Source organism: Passer domesticus, chromosome 10 (genome assembly GCF_036417665.1).
Source record: "Passer domesticus isolate bPasDom1 chromosome 10, bPasDom1.hap1, whole genome shotgun sequence".
Taxonomy (NCBI): domain Eukaryota; kingdom Metazoa; phylum Chordata; class Aves; order Passeriformes; family Passeridae; genus Passer; species Passer domesticus.
Genome location: NC_087483.1, coordinates 15,301,047 through 15,314,709, shown reverse-complemented (window position 1 = coordinate 15,314,709; position 13,663 = coordinate 15,301,047). Strand labels below are relative to the sequence as shown.

The 13,663-nt window shown below is 41.1% G+C and overlaps 1 protein-coding gene across 4 annotated transcripts in view; it reads left to right on the top strand.

Annotated features, from left to right (window-relative positions):
- HECW2 (HECT, C2 and WW domain containing E3 ubiquitin protein ligase 2) overlaps positions 1-13,663 on the top strand; it is a 170,691-nt gene that overhangs the window by 55,026 nt on the left and 102,002 nt on the right. For all 4 annotated transcript variants that reach the window (XM_064433896.1, XM_064433895.1, XM_064433894.1 and 1 more), the window contains one exon: positions 12,003-12,343. In XM_064433896.1, coding sequence (XP_064289966.1) covers positions 12,052-12,343 — 292 coding nt within the window. In that variant the 5' untranslated portion in view covers positions 12,003-12,051. The remainder of the gene's footprint in view (positions 1-12,002; positions 12,344-13,663) is intronic.

Genomic DNA, 13,663 nt, shown 5'->3' with positions numbered 1-13,663 from the left:
TATTAAGATGAAAAGATAAAGACTTAAGTAGTTACTTCAGGTTTTTTTTGGTAAGACTAGTGGCTACATCTGCTGCTGGTTGCTGTTTGTTATCCAGTGCAGGAATCTTCTTGCGAATGGATTCTTTCTAAGCACACAAATTGCAGATGGGGACTGGGCTGCGAGAGACCTGTGTCTGTTGGGAGATGGACAAGCAGACTTTGCTGCACATTCCTGCAAGCCTTATGGCAGAGGGTGGAGCTGTTCAGAATCATTTATGCCAAGATCCCAGAGGCTGGGGATTTTTGTGGATTGATGAATTAGGGCTAGTGATAGCAATGTAAAAATGTGCAGTGAGAATCCTTTCAGCAATGGTCCATTTCTTCACAGGATGAAGATGAATGAAAATTGTACAGCCTGGAGAAATCCTGTGATACACGGCTCTATTTTTAGCTCTGCTTATTAAAAACTCATGCATATTTAATAGTAAAAGTATTAATTCATAATAAGCCTCATCTTTATATAGCCCACTTTGTATTGTTGTCTTTTCATTAATTGTTCATTTAGCTGCTGAAAGATTTCTGCTTCATTTACTGCAGAAACTGAGGAAAGCAGCAAATGCAGCAGTAATCTTGCAAAGAGAAAAAATTACAGCATGTGCTCATTGAACTAAATAATGAATTGTAAGGTGTACTTGCAAGGAGAGAGGCACGGCTGGTGATAGCTTTGGTATCTCTGACTCCTCAGTGGTCTGTGCTCTAGCACAAACAATTTCCTCATCTCAAGAGCGCAGCCAGACACAGCCAAGTGTGCCCTGGGATGCAAGTGCAAGTGCCGAGGGCGTGTTCCAGTCACCCCTGGAGTGTGTTTGTTGTCCAAGTGGTGCTCCTTAGGACTCTTAACTGGTTTTCTCCTCTCTTCAGTGTGGTTACGGATTGTAAACTGAAATCAATAAGCTGTTAAGTAGGGGAAGTTTTTTCATTCCATCTCTCTCTTCCTTTCAAGTTGAGATTCAGTGTGTGCCTCTGGCTCTGAGGCTGTTCCCTGGCTGTTCCCTTGTGTTTCCTCGGGGCTCTTAGCTTTGAGGAAAGAGGAAATTTGTATGGCATAGAATATGTCAAAGTGTCCTACTGATGTCTTGCTGCACCTCAACAGATGCAGGCGTCCTCTGTTAATAACCTGTTGGTATAAATTAAGTAATCTGACTCACACAGCTGTGGAAAAGATTTTATTCAGGGCACAGTAACTACTTACCACACTGACTTCTTTTTACTGAAATGATAAAGTGCTCTGTTTCTTGAATTATCCAGCTAAAATGTTTCCTTAAAATTATTTTAGTGCTTAAAAAAATAGTAAAGCAACTGGTGCATAAGAGTTCTGACACAGTGTTTCAAGCATGAAGCTCTGACCTAAAACATATTTTGGAGGAAAATCTGAAGTAGGACATAAGACTCCAAGCTTCATTCTTTAAAAGAAGTTATTAGACTTCAGAATGTGGTATGGTGCTATTTTGTGGTTTGTAAATGACAAAACTGTTGCTGTTAAGCAACAGAACTGTTTTGGTTTAGAGCTGAAGTGTTTTGAGTATTAAAAGTGATTTATCCTGTAAGCAGAGAGCGTGGTATCATCAACACCTTCATATACAACCCTGCTGACTTTCTGCCTGGATTTATTTAGGTTGAAGATAAGCATATTTGTTTAATACAGACAAACAACTTAAGGTTTGCTGTTTTTTTTTTTTTATTCTGGGCTCTTTTTCTGTGGATTATAAGGAAGTGATTTAAAGAAGGTTGAACGGGTGTTTTCTGGAGGAGGAGTCTTCAGGACTTTCAGTCTCTGCAGTTTCTGCAAAGACTGCATTCATAGCTATTTGATTCTCTGCAATATTTCTAACTTAATACACTGGACACCTTAAGCTGAACTCGAAAAGCTATATATGAGAAATATAATATTGACGTCTTTTTGGTAATGGCACCTCCTCCTTAAGGAGAAAACGTACTTGGGACAGTCAGCAGGCAAAAGCCATTGCTTTTGAGCTGGTATGACCATCAGTTCTTCTCCTCTTAGTGTCAGGGATGCCTTTGGTAGATGTTTTCTTAGTAGAGATTCATTCAAAAAGCTCCATTAAACTGTAGACAAGCGGAAATGTTCTCATGTTTTAATTCAGCCAAAGAGTCTCCTCAAATCTTTATGGAAATGCAGGCTTTGTGGGGGCAAGATTATAACTGGAAAAATGATCCAAATTGAAATACCAAAAGGGTAAAAGGGGCAGAAGGATGGAAATTCACATTTATACAGACAGCATTTAAATTCACTCCAGCAAAATTTGTCAATTCTTAAAAATAATTGTTTCCTGTTTTCCTCATCTACTGATTGTATCTACAGTTTATTTATAAGACTTAGGTACACAAAGCTTTGGGTTGGTTTTGTTTTTAATTTTCCTTTGTTCTTTAAGGAGACCAATTGAGTCTTTTTTAAACATCTTCCACACCCACATTATGATCAGTTTTACCAGGCTGGAACTTGAAAAAATAGGGAATCAGGGAAATTGCTTTGCTCTGGACTGATGGGCACTCTTTTTTATGCTACTTTTAGTCTACCAACGTGTTTCAGTTACAGAATTCTTGAATTTGCAGTCAGTTGATGCATGTTTTGCACAAAGAAATGCCTTTTTTCAAGTTGATAATACCCCTTTGTGACAAAACTGAATAAATAGCATCATGAATTGAAGCGTGTGCTGCTTTGAGAGAAACAGCATTCCTGTGTTCCATGGTAACGCCAGAATCTCTGTGTGAGAGATGTACCTGATCTGTGGTGGTTTGTTACCATTCCAGTGGGTGAAATCAATTTTATGTGGTAGAAAATTGAGCTCAGACAGATTTGAAAATGGGAATGACTATATTGGATTTGGGCTTGCATGGGTAGAACAATGAATGTTCACTAATACTCATTGTATGTTCCAAGGACTTCCATCAGCATAGAATGGATTTCCAGTTAAAACTTGAATTAAAGTGAATGTATGGAAATGCTTGTTGCATATCTAAATATAAATACACCAGGTTTTAATAACTGCCAAATAAATTCTTAAATCAGGCTTTGTTAAATGCCACTAAAATACAGCTCTCATTTGGGGATGTGACACTCATTGAATAGTTTCTGCTTGGGTACTGGTTGCAGAGACTTGGAATGAAACTGCAGAACTACTCTCATAGTAAGCAGTAAATAATTGTACTACTTCTTCTGTCAAGTGCATTATTTTACAAATGGCTTTTTGAATTGTGGCTTTTTTGGCCTGGCAGATTTCCTTTCATTTTTCAAAGGAATACATCTTTTCTTTTCTGTCAAGATTTTTGGCATTGTACTGTTTCTTCTGGTTCCATGTTTATTTCCTTTCCTGAACAGACAAATGCTTTTATTTTCTGCAGAAGTTCTGTATTTTGGTCTTTACTGTCTCTTGTGAAAAAGCCTTGGGAGAAAACTTATAATTGGATAACTGTGGGCTGTTGCTGCTGATGTTCTGGAAGTCCTAAAGACAGGAGGGATTTCAAGACAGTTGAATGGGTTACCCTTTTTTTTGGTCATTTATAGGTTCCTGCAGGCTCTCACATATGCGAGTATGAGCATATATTATAGGTTAGTCACAGAATAATTGAATTCTAATTTTCCTATCCTGTGACAAAGTAGCTTCTCATAGAGAATACAGTCTGTGTTTCTAGTATAGACATTAGAAGGGGGCTGTATTTTAGATGGATTGTGTGACCTGGCATCAGAAGTCTAAACTGAGAGCAGCTGCATCGGTACTTGAAGAGAAATTCTTGAATACAACAAATCAACAGCAACTAGCAGCAGATATAGCTTTGTCATGGGCACTCAAGATCAAAGCCTGGCAGTGGGGATTCTGGTTTTAAAGTTTCAGTAGACTACCATTGCATTGTGAATTATCCAAGGCCACAGTTCACAATATGCAGGGTTTAAGGGCTACCTGGCTGTACCTCAAGTCTCTGCCTGAGCTGTGAACTCCACTCTGAGCAGTGGTGCTGCAGGTAAGATTACTGAAATAAACTAACTTGGTTACAGTAGTTGCCACACCAGGAGGAGGTTAAGGAGGGCATATAATACATATGGAACATGGCCTGTTGGCTATGAAATTGCCCTATGATCTCCAGTCAAATTGTGTTTCTCATGGGAGCAGTCTGGAGGATAGGAGTCTGTCTGGTATGTTTAATATAAATTTACGTGCAGTTCTTTTATTGCTACTTCAGTGAAAGACAGGAATGAATTTTAGGCAATTGACATCCTCCTGTATGTCTGCAGAGCAATACTAAGTTACATCTGCAGGCCAGATGGATCTCACAGCCGGGCAGCTGCAGCAGAAGGGATTAGATGAACCCTCTGTAACCCCTTCCTTACAATTCCAGACAGGTTATCCAGGCTCTCAGTGTTCAACTCCACAGTTCATGGGGCTGAGTTAGCTTGAAATGTTGTAGAGTTTCTTACTCCCCCTGAGATGTGGGGACAGTATTGTGGGGACATCCTTGACAACAAAGTACATCAGTAAATACCCTCCAAAACTGGGATAACTGTAGGGTGCTGGGCCATGCATGTGTGTATGGATGTGTGCACTGGTCTCCTGGCACATATTTATGACTTTCACTCTTTTGACCTTTTTGTGCTGTACACCAGTTTGCTCCATGCTGAAGCTTTTGCCTGGTAATTAATGCAGTAAGTTACACTGAAATCCCATTGCCTGGTGGGCTGCCGGGCAGGGTGTGTGGACCTGTCAGGAATATGCACAACCTTTCAGGCTTCTGGCCATGATATCAGGCTTGAGCAGGAACTTCTGCCTGCTCTAAGGAAGTTGCTGTTGTTGGTGGAAGCCTTACTCAAGCAGCTAAGGTCATATGAGAGTGACATTTGTTTCTGGGTAGATACAAGGTAGGACTCACTTTACAAATGAACTGTACAGAAATCTATTAAAAATAGATACTGTCTTACATTCTGAATGAATCGAGCCATTCTCTGGCCAAATAATGAATGGACTGTTTTCTTAAAGTGTATGTTTATGCTGAACTATATGTTTTTCCCTTAGGGTAGGTTTTCAGCCAGTCTAAATTATATGGTGGTTTTGTAATCTGAGCTGATGTTTAACATCTGAGCTGAGTCACCAGGTTTGAGTCCAAAGCAGACTGGAGATGCATGAGCACGTTCTTTCCTTTTTTCCTCCCTCTCCTGAACAGCAACATCCTTGTCAAATTGCAGTGCAGTAATTTTTAGCTTTACTTTAAAACATGAGTCCAGTTTCCAGAAATTTCTAGCTGTGATTTCCCAGCAGTGATTTCAGAGGATGAGTTAGCAGACTGAAGGCAGAGTTTTTCAGCGCCGTTTACTCCCCGCATGGCTCGAAGCAGGGCAGCAAGGCAAAAGGACATCCCAACAAAATTCTGTCCTCTCTTGCTCAGGCTGAAGTAACTGCAGTTTCCTCCACAGATCAACAGAGAGTGGTTTTGGTCCTCTGAGTGATTTTTTTGGAGGACCTCTGCCTCTGCCCCTAAGGAGGCCAGCTCCCTGGCACAGCCAGCACAGTGTCAGGCATGTCATTCAGTCTGGCACTCCTGTGGGGATGCTTTGAATGGAAAAGTCAAAACATCTCTCTTGGGAGAAGATCTACAAAGTGCTGTGTCTTTCAAGATGCTTAAGTTGACCTTCTTGGCAATCTTTTTGATTAAAAAGGAAATCTGGTTGAAAGATTGTGCACATATAGGTTTGTTTTTGGAATCTGGGAAATTTATTAAGTTCTTTCACCATCATTGCTTCAGGCTAAGCCACTTCTAAGAGTATCCAGTAATTGTCCTATTATGAAAGTCTGGGGGGCTTTGTTGAAGGAGGAAGTAAGCAGATCAGCAGAAAAATAATTTTTCTGAATTTAAATTGTCTCTGTGCTTCTGGAAATAACAATTTCTATTTTGAGACAGTTACTATTCAATTAATTTGAAGCTGAATTAAAGCAACTTTTAATTTTATTCCATTTAAAAAGCGAGATATTAAAGAACATTTAAGTATTTCAGCTGTATCTAAGTCCTATGTCAGCTCTGATGGTTGCTTCCAATAATTTTTAATATCTTTCAAGACCTCCCCAAATAAAAGTAATATCCAGAACTGGCTGTTCAGAGAAAAACAATGAATACAAATTTACTGTCAAATGCATAAAATAGAAGAAATGGAGTGAAAAAAGAGAGACTTCTTCTTTCCCTGTTAATATTTCTGATATATCCTCAGTATACTTGTTATTAAAAAGAAAAATAGTGTCAGCAGTGTAATGATTTGATTTTTCCAGTTTATGACATCTCTCTTTTGATTTTTATCAGATTATATCAGATTTTATGTCTCTAGGTTTGGGATGATCACTTCTTGCCCTGAATTTGTTTGTATCATCTACCTGCATAAATAATTGTTTAAAACATGCAGACCTAATGAGCACTCAGGCATTCTAGGTAGCAATACTGAACAGTTAGGACTATATTTTAGCTGAAGGATCTCAGTACTTTCTGCCTGCTGTTGATGCTCAGAACTGTGCAGTTATGTAATATGATGGCAGTTGCATTTTTGAAATACTGAATTTCATGACCTACTGGAATGAAATTAAATTTCTATTATGTGATACAAGTTTATTAATTAATGAACTAAATAATCTCAAAGACTTGGGATATAGTCGTGGTCATGTAAGTGAAAAGGCTTTATTACCCTCTCTTTGTTAATCAGTGGAGAAAAATAGAGATCCTAAAGAACTGATTTTTCTTGGCTCTTGAATACTGTGACAGCTTTTATATTCATCTTTATCTTGGTGATAGAATAGGAGGCATCCAAATGTGCTAGCTTAACTTGGATCTGACAGAATGTTCGCTAATGGAGAGAAATCCTGCTAATCAGTGAAATACCTTCTAAGACAAATTCCATTATGTGGAATGCAGAAAACTTGATGAGTAGAAATTCTTGGAAATATTCCAGCAGGAATAACAAGAAAATGACATCTGGGCAGAAGGATGAAGCTTTTGTCTCATTTTTGTCTGCAGAGAAAAGGATGGCTCATGCCAGCTTTATCTGATTTTATTATTTTGTTGTGTTTTTACTTTATTTTTTTTAAATTTTTCATAGGCCAAATCTGCTATCTGAAATAGTAGAATACAGGCCTGAAAGGAGGCTATTGAGTTAAAGAGCTATCCAGTTAATCCCTTTGTCTCAGGCCAAATGAGCTCCTGATGATCATGCTGAGTAAGTAGCTGGTGAGTTTTACTGGGAAGGGCCCATCTGTCCTGCTGGCAGAGGTGCACAGCAGCTCTAGAGGAGAGAAAAGCTCTTCAGTGCTGAAGCAGGGTAAGTGCAGAGTGCTGAAGCACATGAGTGAGTCATGGTTAACCATCACCCAGCTGCACAGGCAGCTTTTGCAGCCGACAGTGAATTCTGACTGTTCTGCTTTTGCCAGAGATTCTAGCAGCTTTGAAGCCAGTACAGGGACTGGAGTCCTACCTCATCCCAGAAAATATGCTGTTTTTGAGTTCTGTGCAGAAAAGGATCTCCAAATTCTAAATTTATTCAAGAAGCATTTTCTCAGCCACTTTTAGCTCAGACAGATGGTCAGTTTGAACCTTATACTGTAGCATTTATAAATCTTTGTACTGAACAAAACAGTGTCACACATCGTGTAATTGGAAAACCAGCATGTTTTCTGTTCTTTGTATTCTTAATATGGTCTTCAGCCTGTATAATTATGGGGATTGCTTAACTCAGCATGGGAGAGGCATTTGAGAGATATACACCAGGCATGATCTGGATGTGTCCAAAGGGAGCTGGTGAAGGTCCTGTGAGGAGCGGCTGAGGGAGCTGGGGGTGTTTAAAGGAGGCTCAGGGGGAACACAAGTTCCTGCAAGTAGCTGGGTGTCAGTCTGTTCTCCCAGGTAAGAGGCAAAAGGACCAGAGGAAACGGCTTCCAGCTGCCCCTGGGGAGGCTTGCATTGAATATTAGGGAAAATTTCTTCAGCAAAGCAGCTCTCAGACAGTGGCAGTGGTGAACCTGTGTTAGATTAATGGTTGGGCTGGATGTTGGTGAAGGTCTTTTTCAAGCTGAGTGACTCAGTGATCCCGTGAGCAGGGGCCATTTGGGTGTCAGTGGGGCAGGACAGTGTCACACAGCAGCAGGGCCGGCGTGTGCCCGGGGCAGGGAGCCCGGCGTGCCCGCGGCGAGCAGCGGGTGAAGGAGCGCGGCCCAGCAGCGCCCTGAGCCCCGCCGGGCCCGGGCCAGCCCTGCTCGGGGCCAGCCCTGCTCGGGGCCAGCCCTGCTCGGGGCCAGCCTTGCTCGGGGCCAGCCCTGCTCGGGTCAGCCCTGCTCGGGGCCAGCCCTGCTCGGGGCCAGCCCTGCTCGGGCCAGCCCTGCTCGGGTCAGCCCTGCTCGGGGCCAGCCCTGCTCGGGCCAGCCCTGCTCGTGTCAGCCCTGCTCGGGGTCAGCCCTGCTCGGGTCGGCCCTGCGGAGCTTCTTCACTCCGAGTGCTGTGGGAAGCGGCTGGAGCAGCACCCGTCACACACGTCAAAGAGCGCTGCATAAACAAGAAATGAATCACTGGTAGGAGTAAGATAAACCGGGCAGCGTGTGAACTTAGGCTTGTTTTGCATGGTGGGGTACGATTTTTTTTTTTTCTCTTGGACTTCCATTCATGGGTTTTTTTAAACTGTTGAGTATTTGACTTGTGTGAAATGGCCTGACATTTCTTTTCAATCTCCTTTAGTGAAGAAGGTCGGGTGAGAGGATTTTTCCTATCTATATGTTGTGTATTAAGTGGAACTATTTCCCAGTTCTAGTCCCTCTATGACTAGTAATTGGGAAGTATATTTAGATAGAAATAATCCTGAACTTGGACCACTTAGAGATTAAGAGGAAATCAGTTCTAGTTCTCGCTAAGCTTCTTGTCAAGTACTGAAGAAAATGCTGTGATACGGATAAGTAGCTTTGATACAGGTTTCACTTTTCAACTGAAATAGTTTGCCAAAGTTGGTATCTGCTGGTTTCCTGAATGCCTGTATTTTCCTATGCTTCTAATTCAAATTGAACATTTCTGTTTGCCTTCATGAAACAAGATGCCTGGCCAGCTTGGTGTGATACTCAGTGACACCACTGTTCAGCCTGATGAGCTGAACCTTCGGGGCAGGTGCACACAGCTAATCCTGGGCATTGTCTTTACAGCATAGTCTGGCTGCAAATGCTGTTTCAGTGGTGCTTAGCAGGAACTGAAGGTGGGAGGATAATTCTTATTTTCAGTCTGTGGTAGGATTATGTGTTAATGTTAATGTTAGTTATTAGTGACAGACATCAGGAATTGTGAACCCAATGAACTAATTTCTTTTGTAGGCAGGAAGGTGCTGGGTAAGGTTTTCCTCTTTTCTCAGTTGGAAATAATTGAAGTAGTGGCTCTTTTTGCCCTTCTGTCACTCCTTATGGATTGGTTTTTATGGCAATCATATTTTCCCCTTTTACATATGAATGTTATATTTCTCTCTTTACAAATATTCTTAATTAATCTCACTGTGAGATACTACATAGCAGAGTACTATCTGACATGAGGGCCCCTTTGAGGGCCTCTTTACAACTGTTTTTAATGATTTAGAAGATGCTGTAAAAACTTATGAGACCTGAATTGTTGGAAAGGTTGTCATTTTTTGCGTTTTTTTTTTAAACCTGCAATAGGAGCTATTTACGTGTGAGTTTACCTTGTTGGTTGCAAATTGATTTCAGAGGCTTTATGTGGTTTGTTTGGATCACACTTGGAATTATGAATGGGATCAAACGAGTTACCCAGCATTTAGTTTTGTGGTTTCATTTACTTTCAGAAGCTAATGTGTTTCACCAGAGTGATAGCCACTGGGGCTTAGGAAAGTGGACTGTTGCAAAGGAGTTAATGTTCTTCTCGGGCTATTTTTGTCTCTCAACCTGTGGCATAGTCCTGGCTAGTACAAGTTAATTCTCATGTGTCCTTAATCATAGATGAGTTTGTCCATCTGCCACATATAAATTTTCAATATGTTCCAACACATGTCAGTTCTGCCCTAGGTACAGTGTAAGACTCTGCAGCTGAAGGAAATTTCTTCATCCCTCCTGTTAAAACTTGGTCTTTAACCTGTAGTCTGCCTGCACGACGTTTATTTTGCAGTGATTTTACTGCCATACAACCAATGCATATAGTAGTTCAAAAAGACATAAATCTATGGCTGTGGGGCAGAAGACAAACTTAATAGCTCTCTGTCAGTCTGTTAGTTAATACTGCCTGATCTGGTGCTGGGGGCTGGGTTCCCAGGCAGGAGCACGAGCTGCTTGCTGTGGTGGGCAGCCCCAGGAGCAAATCAGGACCTCCTGACTCAGGGGTAGAACTCTGTCAGGGTGACATTTAACACTTGAATGTAGTGTGTGCTGTCACATCACAGGGCTGATCCCTGTGTGTTTCACTGCCTTGTGGGGAAGGTGGTGGCTGTTTCTTGCCAACCTTTCTGGTCTCAAAGCACTCTGGGATTTTCAGATCTAGCGAATAAAACTTTGCATAGAGAAACGAGATACTAACTTCCCTGATTCTCATTTAAAAAGTCCCTTTGTACTGAAGTTTCCCTTTTCTCACTGACCTTTATGTCAGGGGCAGAGCGTGCAGGAACATGGCAGAGAGGAGGTAGTGAGCCCTGCTGACGTCCAGCACCAGAAATAAAATGTGTATGCAGCCAAAATATTCCTCATGTCAGGAAAGACTGTGTCATATACTTAGTGAAGTAAACGTGGTTGTCTCTGTGTCACTTCTGTATGTGTAGATTTATTGAACTGAATTTTTGTTTCCTTCCTTTTCTGCATTATTTGATGCCGAATCATATACAGTATGATATACTGCACACAACTGGATAAGCTGAACTTTATTTTTCCCCTTTGTTAGTTCTTAGTGTTTCAAAACATGTCCCATTTAAGATAAGCTGAAAAACAGCAGAATTTTTTTTGTATGCTTGTAGAGTTCATACACTGAAATATTATTGAAAAGAAAATTGAAGATGAGTTATGATTTATCGCAAGTTGTGACTAATGTGAGGGCTTCTTTTCAAATGCCAGTAATTTAGATGTAGTAATGTAGACAGTAATGGATTACGAAACACAAGTTCTGATTCTGAATGTATTGTGTGATGATATTGGCATGGCCCTTTCAGGGAAGACACTTCAGTGAAGTGTCTGCTCAGGGCTGGAGGAAAACAGTCACTGACAGCTCCTTTGCTGAAGAAATTGCCTTGAATTTCTAAGGCCTCTGTTTTGTAATGGATGGAGAAGGACAACAAAAATTTGACTGCACAGATGAGTGGACTAATTTAATATATATCTGTAGTCTAAAGTACCTCAATGGTTTGACATGTTTTTGTATGGTATATAGGACCTCAGAAGCTATGCTTTGTACTTTATAAGATGAAATCCTTACAAGATGATTTTATAGTAAAATAAATCTGGAATACGTTATTTCAGCTGAAATATGTCCAACTTTACATCCAATCTTTGACACTTAACTCATGCTGATCAAACAGTGCATAGAGAGTGTTGTTGAAACTACCATAAACAGCATGTACTGCTGGGGTTTTTATGGTACAAGGCGAGTTCATTATTCTTTGCTCGTAAGGCTACTTCACTCTTAAGTCCACACTTACATTAGCTTTGTTTCTGAGGCTGTTCTTGCTTCACAGATTGTCCTGGATGATTTGCTTTCTGCTGTTTTCTGGCTTAAAAATGTCATTTCATGGTGTATGGCTAACTCCAAGTTTTGTTGTAAGTGAATCGTGGGGTTTTTTAATGTACAGACTCTCAGTTCTTTGCAGTGGTAGAGCAATGAAGAAAAAAATTGTACTCGGTCTGTTTCAGGCTTTTGTGGGAACATTCTTGCACTGATACTTCTCCATTTAATAACTGACTGAGTCACCTCCTGTCTCACTTAAAACTGTCTCTTTTTCCTTCGTTGTGATAGATCTCTGAACAACAACTTTTTTACGTGAGTTGACAGAAGAGGAGAAGAGATGGCCAGCTCAGCCCGAGAGCACCTGCTCTTCGTGCGCCGTCGCAACCCGCAGCTCCGGTACACCCTGAGCCCCGAGAACCTGCAGAGCTTGGCCTCTCAGGGCACCATGCCTGAGAACATGAACTTGCAGCGTGCCAACAGTGACACTGATTTAGTGACCTCGGATAGCAGGTCGAGTTTGACAGCCAGCATGTACGAATATACCTTGGGACAGTCTCAGAACCTCATCATTTTCTGGGATATTAAGGAAGAAGTAGATCCAACGGACTGGATAGGACTTTATCACATAGGTAAGTCAGAATTGTGTTGTAATATTTCTGTGTATTTCTTGCTATTTTGCCACTTCATATTTTCTTTTCTGGTATGTGTTCTGGCATGCCACAGAATAAAGTCAAGGTACAACTGCAGAGAGTTGCCTTGGGTTTCTCTTTGCTTTTGTCCATGCAGTGAGCTATGTAAAAACTTGATTCTAATTAATGTAGATCTGGTTCCACAATGACCTGCTAGAAGATGAAATGCATTATTCCTAAAGAATAAATATGCATACAGTTTCCTATTTCTACCTTGGCTGGTGGCTGGCTTGCAGACTGGAAAATTTGAGGTATCATACTCATCATGTACCTTGATGTGCTTACAGTCCAATGCTTGTACGTTATCTTGGACAAAAAAAAGATAAAACCTCTTATCGTTTGTGAAAAGCAAACAAATTATCATTTGTATAAGTCTTTGATTTTGTAGAACTGAAATAGCATCAGTTCTGAAGGAGTGAAAATTTCTGTTTACGATGAATTCTTGTAGAAGGAAATCCTCTCCAGAGATTCTTCTGTGTGGGTTTCTTTTTTAGAAGGAGCTGGAAAGAGCTCTAGGCTGCCATGCAAAGGCCTGTGGGTTGTGGGTGCATTAGCAAATAATGTGATTCCAAAGGGGTGGATCAGTAGGTCACTTGGTGATGAGTAACCCATCTGGGCTGTGATTTTCCTCTCTGTTGGGTTTAGTCAAGGATGCAAATGTCCCTGCTGCAGGTGTGGTTTGGAACTGTCCAAAGGACAGCCTTTATGTCCCTGCTAGGAAGGGAGCACAGGCGGTACCTGGAGTGGCACACGGGGTTTAGTCACCTCCTCAGGAATCACTTCACGTGCAATAAATTTAACCAGTGCTCACCAAATGGGACTGGTGGGTTCATTTGTTACAAAATTGTGCTGCTTCTCTGGATCTAATGACTCATGTAGAGAATGGTCAATTCAAACTGCCAGAAGCAGCTATAGCAGAAACTGATGGAGATAGTTCTGACCACTGAAGTTAAATCTGGCTGGGACTAAGTGTAGTGCAGTGAAACTGGCCTCAGTAGGATTTTTGAGAAATACTTGCTGTGTCACCTTTTCCCAAGATGTTCCATCTCTGCATCACTTAATGTTAAATCTATGTAGATGCTATTTCTAGTTCTCTTTTTTAAAGTCTGATATTTTTTTTCTGACATGACAATAGTTCCACAAAGTGGGCATTATTAACTTGTGCTGTTCCAGTGCATACCTGGCAATAAAAGCTCTATTGCTGCATAAGCTGCAGTCTCTCCTGGAAAAAGTGTGGATATGCACTAACCTTTAAGCCAT